This window comes from Haliotis rubra, unplaced genomic scaffold (genome assembly GCF_003918875.1).
Source record: "Haliotis rubra isolate DU_JTF1 unplaced genomic scaffold, ASM391887v1 Scf22, whole genome shotgun sequence".
NCBI lineage: Eukaryota > Metazoa > Mollusca > Gastropoda > Lepetellida > Haliotidae > Haliotis > Haliotis rubra.
The window spans coordinates 2,034,295-2,041,366 of NW_025766225.1; the positions used below are offsets into that span (position 1 = coordinate 2,034,295).

A 7,072-nucleotide genomic window follows, 5' to 3' on the forward strand; every position below is an offset into this window, starting at 1 on the left:
CAGTGAGCTACAGGGGACCACTCTCTCGGAGAGACAACAATTAGCAGGGAGACAACTTCTGTGGCGGTAGTTCCACGGAGAGACAACAATGAGCTACAGGGGACCACTTCTGTGGCGGTAGTTCCACGGAGAGACAACAATGAGGTACAGGGGACCACTTCTGTGGCGGTAGTTCCACGGAGAGACAACAATGAGCTACAGGGGACCACTTCTGTGGGGGTAGTTCCACGGAGAGACAGCAATGAGCTACAGGGGACCACTTCTGTGGGGGTAGTTCCACGGAGAGACAAGAATGAGCTACAGGGGACCACTTCTGTGGGGGTAGTTCCACGGAGAGACCACAATGAGGTAGAGGGGGTGGTACAAGAATAAGCTACAGGGTGCCTTTTCTGGGATGGATTTCACGAAGGGGGGTGCCTTTTTCTGGGAGACCCAGGGGAGACAAGCATGGAGTCACAGCTAAAGAATTTGCAGGTTCGAATCCAAACTGCCCCGATTAAGACCTTAGTTTGAGCTCCAACCAAGCTCATGGGTTTCGGAAGTGTTAAAGGTCTTCATCAACTCATCGTCGCCCCTGCCCGTGATGAAGGCCTTGGTCCTAGTCTCCGCTAACTCCTAAACAACACATTAACCTATTCGGCTGATTACAATAGTGTGCGCCCAACGATTTTCTCTTATATCGTGCGTGCATAGTTCCAATAAAGAGGTGTTAAAGTCCATGGCATTATAGATATGGTGGTCCGTGACAATGGAGCCGAATTAACCTTCTCTCTAGGCGATATTACCCCTATCTGTATGCAACATGGAGACATATCGATACACGTGTTATAACACGGGCTTACATGAGTTACAGCCTCTCCATCACAGGTCGATGTCATTGTCTGCATCTTTGATGTCGGTGTTGTTCACAGCGGGTGTTTTTAAGAGAAGAATGTTTTTATCTTAATTACAAGATTCACGCTGAGAAGAAATAGCTTTGTAAAGAGCTCGGAAATGCGTATGATATTGCCAATTAGTGAGTAGCTCAAGGTCAATAGAGTATATGATCCATGACGAATTCATTAATACAGTTGTTTATTAATGTTTTCTTGTATTGCAGAACATCCGGCCTATATAGAGGGGAGGGTGATGTGTAGGGGGCGGGGTGTTGTATGTATATTACTAGGGGTGGGTATTGCATGAAATATTCTTATTGCGATATATTGCATGAAATATTTGTAAACAAAACACTACTAATAATCGAGTTACTTCTTGATTTATAGAGCAAAAACACAACAAAATCACTATGCTTGATTAAGCTTTAATAACAACTTTTAATCATGATAAAATAAAAATGTGAATAATATTTGGCACAAATGGAACAAGGAAATATCCGAAGATTTCCGAGTGTTACGACGTTTTCCGAATGCAAGTCAAAATACCGGTTTTCGATCAGCGTATCGCAATACGTATCGTTTTCATGTCTGAACCGGTAAATACCGGTAAACCAGTTATATTGCGCAGCCCTATATATTACCATGACCATTTATGGAAAAACATTTGCACAGACAATTACTGAGCTCGACAATATAGGGTCGACACCGTTTTCTGTTCTATATGTTCATGTTTATGTATATATGTGCATACATATTATTTGTGAGCATATATACATGTAGATAAACTAATGTATAGCATTAACATTATATATACAAAGTCTTTGATACATTAATATAATATTATCATTGTTATAATTATATAAACAATATTATCGTTATATTGTTGAAGAAAAACACCCTGCAATAACGTAAAACCCCACAGGGCCCGCTTTCATGGGTTTCTTAACAGACAAGCTAGTCGACGCGAGTACGATGATGATTATTTTGAACAAATCATTGTAGACTAGCAATCATTAAACACGTTAAGTTGACCATTCGATTCCTTGCGACTTGGGTAGGTTGCTGGAATAGTGCTAAAAGCGGCGTAAAACTAAACTCACTCACTCACAGTTCCTGGAAACCGATTTCAACCATGGAGAGCCCCACTAGGAGTCTTAGAAGCTGGTTGAGAGCACTGACAATTGGGCACAATTGGTATAGTTTATGGGGCGGTGGGCTAGCCTAGTGATTGTAGCATTCGCTCGTAAAACTGAAGACCTGGGTTCGATTCCCCACACATGGGTACAATGTGTGAAGCCCATTTCCGGAGTCAGTCGCAATGATATTGCTGAAAAATTGCCAAATCCGGCGTAAAACTGAACTCACTCACTCAGTGATATAGTTTATGATTACAGTCCCTTGGTCGTTCCCGGATCCGGTGTCATCAACACCTGAAACACATTTCAAAGCATGTGGAACGTATCACATTTCCAAAATAAACAGGGTTGTAAATGACTGACTGAGTTTTGGTTTTACGCCGCTTTTAGCAATATTCCAGCAACATCACGGCGGGGGACACCAGAAATGGGCTTCGCACATTGTACCCATGTGGGGATTCGAACCCGGATCTTCGGCGTGACGAGCCAACGCTTTAACCACTAGGCTACCCCACCGCCCCTGGTTGTAAATGAAGAATAATGACAATTATTATGGATATACAACTTCTTTTATTCTGTGGAGCCGACGTTTCGACATAGATTCTAATGCCGTTGTCAAGCAAGTGATGACATTAGACAACGACATTAGAATCTATGTCGAAACGTCGAAAACGTCTAAACGTCGCCTCCACAAAATAAAAGAAGTTGTATATCCATAATAATTGTTATTCTTCATCAACTCTACTTCTAAAATGCACATCAAACAAGTCAAAGGGCTGTAAATGAGTTAGATAGACACATTATGATAAACTATCGGACGAAAGAAAGTAGACATCTGGCAGTTGGATTTGACCCCTAAATTCTCAGAACGTTTCTGGGCTTAAAATGTCGCCGAAACACTGGATGAGTGAGTGAGAGTATGCTTGTATTCCGCTTTTAACAATATTACAGCAATATCACGGTGGGGGGACACGAGAAATGGGCTTCACACATTTTACCCATGTGGGGAATCGAACCCGGTCGGTCTTCGGCGTGAGGAGCGAACGCTTTAACCACTAGACTACCCCACTGCCCCAAACACTGCCTGTGATGCCCCATCTAATACATGACCATCGATTGACCATTTATTGTTTGTATCGTTTTAGCTACTATCAAGCATACGTGTATACGTTGTTTAGCAATCTATTTGACAGTCTATTTTACAGTTACCAATCGTCATGTCAAAGATTACCGTTATATGAAACATTGTCAATTGTTTTTCAGCACGAGTTCTACGATGATGGGGCTGTCATCACTTTCACCCTCAACGACCACGTCGCACAGGTGAAGACGTCGGGCCACCCCATGGACGGCATCGTCTTCACGATGACCATTGATGGACAATTCGTCCCTAGCACAGATGATTACTGAGCTCGACATCCCATGGTCCTTTGCGCATCGACACACATCCGTTTCCTGTTTTTTTGTTATTTTCAATTTTGAATTTTAAGTGTAAACCTATCTTTCTTATAAAGTTGCTCAGCGGCACGCTGAACTCCTTCCAACGTCTCCCGACAACGACAAAGGCACAAACAAGATTGTTTTTAGGCGCAGTGACCATATTTAGAGCATTGATGACGAATGTGCCGAGCGGGATCCGATTCCTCCTTTATGACGAAACCTCAACTGATCACAAACGTGTCCCGTTTTTTCCCTAACTCAGAAATTCCTTATGGCGTTCAATCTAAAACCCAGTCAAACGATGTGACGATATCTTATGACAAATAGAAAATTAAAAACCTAATCTTAAAACAGAAGGTCAAGTCCACCATTTTGATTTGTGTTGATGGAAAGGATCTATAACACTTTATGGCAAAAAGGTCTTGGTCGCAATTTCGAACCTCGTTAATCCAGACCCCGATATCCAGGAAACAACTCCGTTTATACAATCGATTACGACTTCGACATCATTCCCAAACATGTTGACGTTCCTCCAGCTCGGAGATCCGTTAATCCAGAGCATGATGACCGAATGATACGGATAAACGAGGCTCAAGACCGTACCGGGACCACCTGTTCAGTTAAAATGGAGTTGATTGAAAGTTGACATAAAGTGCCCAAAAGGATCCCTCGTGATATGCTTCAAAAAGAATAGAATGGGGAGAAGCTGGCGTTGTTATTTTTCATATTTTAATGTGATGTTGTCTTTTTGGAGAACGTAACACTTATCAATACTGCTGAACAAGCGATATACACATTCAGGGCTGAAACCTGCTTTATGAGAGCCCTGAACGAATAGATTATTAACCTCGTCAGCCTAACTGCTTTTTGATGAGTCTGAAACCATTTTGGCGCCTTTGAATGAATATGATAATTAATGATTACGTGATTTGATAATTCTGGCGAATGTCACGTGTTGAATTGAACGGTCCTGTGCATATTGTCCCCAGTGTAGAGTGGTGTTATGGTGTTTGTCAGATTTATCAGTTTCTATTGGTCCAACACCTTTTTTTTCTCGCCACGCACCTGTTAACTTTGACATTAACAATACAACGAAATAACTATGGGTATTCCTGTTGCATTAATACTTTCCTTCAGTACATATAGGTACACTTCAATATGTGCCTTTTTGTACTGCTTGAAAACACTTTCTCGTGGCCTTTCATAGTTTATTTTACCTTTGCAAGTACCATGTCCAGTTGATATATGTGTTGAAGTTAAAACAAATTTGGCACAAGGTGCCAAGCTTTCGTAACTGCTCGTGTCATTCCGTAACAGGTTACGGAAAGGGACGAGTGGTGACGAATGGGTGTCAATGTCACGTATGTTTGCAAACCTTTTGCTCTGTATGTCTGCGTGAACAGACTTGTGTCAGAAACATGGTATGTTGTAATATTCTATGTTAACACCGTGGTGATTCCAATAGTCTTTTACATAGTATACACTTTTATTCAACGGCCCAGTCGGCAGCAATTACTGAGAAACGACTCGCGAAGCTCATCCTCGATTATCAAGGTGTATTAACTCCTTCACAGACATCCCTGCCCCGTCGCTACTGTTACACCAAGCCTTACTTTTCCAGTTCCAACCACATGATGTTAAAAATAGCCGTCCAATCAAATTACATTCATGTGCGAAAGAAAATCTGTGGAAGGTTACTGATAGGAGAAGGATGTGTTGTCACGTTCCAAGAAGATCGACAAGCAGATGGGTCCAGGGTATATTTGGTAATGGACAGGAGGTAAAATACCCTCCATTATCGAGGATGAGTTTGAATATCCTTAGCATTGATTTTGTGGTTTTGCTATGTAGAAGCAGTCACGTGGTTCAGTTACTACTGATTCAAACGCATTTGGGAAATATTTTGACGTAAAAGGTATAACTTATTTTTAAGATTTGTAAAGATAATGAATGTGAAAAAAAACGAAATAAGATTACTTTGGAACACTCTAACATCTGTGTAGCAATCTCATGTTGCCAAAAACAGAGTCGAACCCATGCTTGTGATTATATTGTTATTTATTGGTTTTACTTGTTGATCGGTTTGTTTTTTAATGTGTTCTATAAACTTGTTGTACACATGGTGTCTTTTACGTCATTATTGAGTTTTCAAACAGGCACTGTCGGTTATAACTCCTATTTGAATTTCTAAGTAGTTTAAAGGATCTAAGTCTGAGATCTGTACGGCTTTAAGATAATCCTTGTGAAAATGTCGACCTCATCGGTGGCGTTATTCACAGTATAATGTCTATCTAGTATATACACATCTCACAGACACACGCACGCACCCACGCGAGGGTGCATTAATCCATATCACTAAAGGATCAGGAATATCGAGCTTGCTTAGTCTTATCCTTACTGGGGCAGTGGGGTAGCCTAATGGTTAAAGCGTTCGCTCGTCACACCGAAAACCCGGGTTCTATTCCCCACATGGGTACAACGTGTGAAGCCCATTTCTGGTGTCACCGTCAACGCTTTTGTTAGAACGTTGCTACGAGCGGCGTAAAACCCTTCTCACTCACTATTCCTTACTCATGCATTTAAATACAGATACATACAACATACAGATAGTCTTGCCTCACTCATACATATATGACACAAAGATGTTTACACAAACACACATTTCTCCCTCGTTATAAGGCTGTTGTCTCCATGAACCGCTGACTGTGATATTCTCGACTTCAGACAACTGAAATTCCATTGATACGAATGTAAGGTGGTATATATTTGAAATATATACTACGCACAGAATGTGGCTATTCTTTGTTAACAAACGAGTGTAGAGTAAGTCATTGTAAATATACTAAGATTGACCTCCGTGCCTGTTTTGAAATTGTTGGAACGATTTTAGAATTTAGCAACTAATTAAATGTGTTGTTGAAAACTATTTACAATATTTTTATTAATCTACTGGTGATATACTATTTACCCTAAAACCGTCCATGCTTGTTACTGCTGTGTGTGTTTGAAGCGGCGACCGAGTCGGTAGTCACTAAACGCCAAAAGAAACGTTACCCTCCTTCCTTAATGACGGAGGTACCTATCTTCAGCTGGCGTTGTGATGCGTGGACGTCCACTTCTTGGTCTGTCTACGGTGACCCCAGTCTGTCTGAAGCCCTAAATAAGTCTTATAACCGTGATACGGTGGCATCCGAGGGCGTTGGCAACAGCATTGTATGTCGACCCCATCTGCACCATCCCAATGGTTCTTTCTCTCCCTTCAGCTGTTAATCGTGGCATATTTCTCGTACTTGTGTATCAGATCATGTATTCTAGGCTCTCTTTATACCCTATAGAATCATTCCACATGTGAAATGGATGTAAATACTGCTTGAATATTGCTGCGTTTTGGCGATTGATATTGCTATGTGTAAACAGAAAATGGAAAAGTGTTACTTTGCAAGCAAAAATATTAACAAAGATAATTTTAGATGTTCCTAAACATTTTTTCACAATATCAAAGACACGTTTTACTTGTTTTCACTAATGCAAATCAGCAGAAAATGTTTTAAAAGACTGAAATCATAGGAATGATTATTTTACAATTTTACACACTCTACAACAGTTGTTTCTTGTTATAGT

At 40.9% G+C, this 7,072-nt stretch overlaps 1 protein-coding gene across 1 annotated transcript in view; it reads left to right on the forward strand.

Moving 5' to 3' along the window:
* LOC124277303 (fas apoptotic inhibitory molecule 1-like) overlaps nt 1–6,241 on the forward strand; it is a 54,837-nt gene extending 48,596 nt beyond the window's left edge. The window contains exon 5 of the mRNA XM_046712955.1: nt 3,275–6,241. Within this exon, the coding sequence (XP_046568911.1) occupies nt 3,275–3,421 (147 nt within the window). The 3' untranslated portion in view covers nt 3,422–6,241. The remainder of the gene's footprint in view (nt 1–3,274) is intronic.
* Nucleotides 6,242–7,072: the final 831 nt, after the last annotated feature.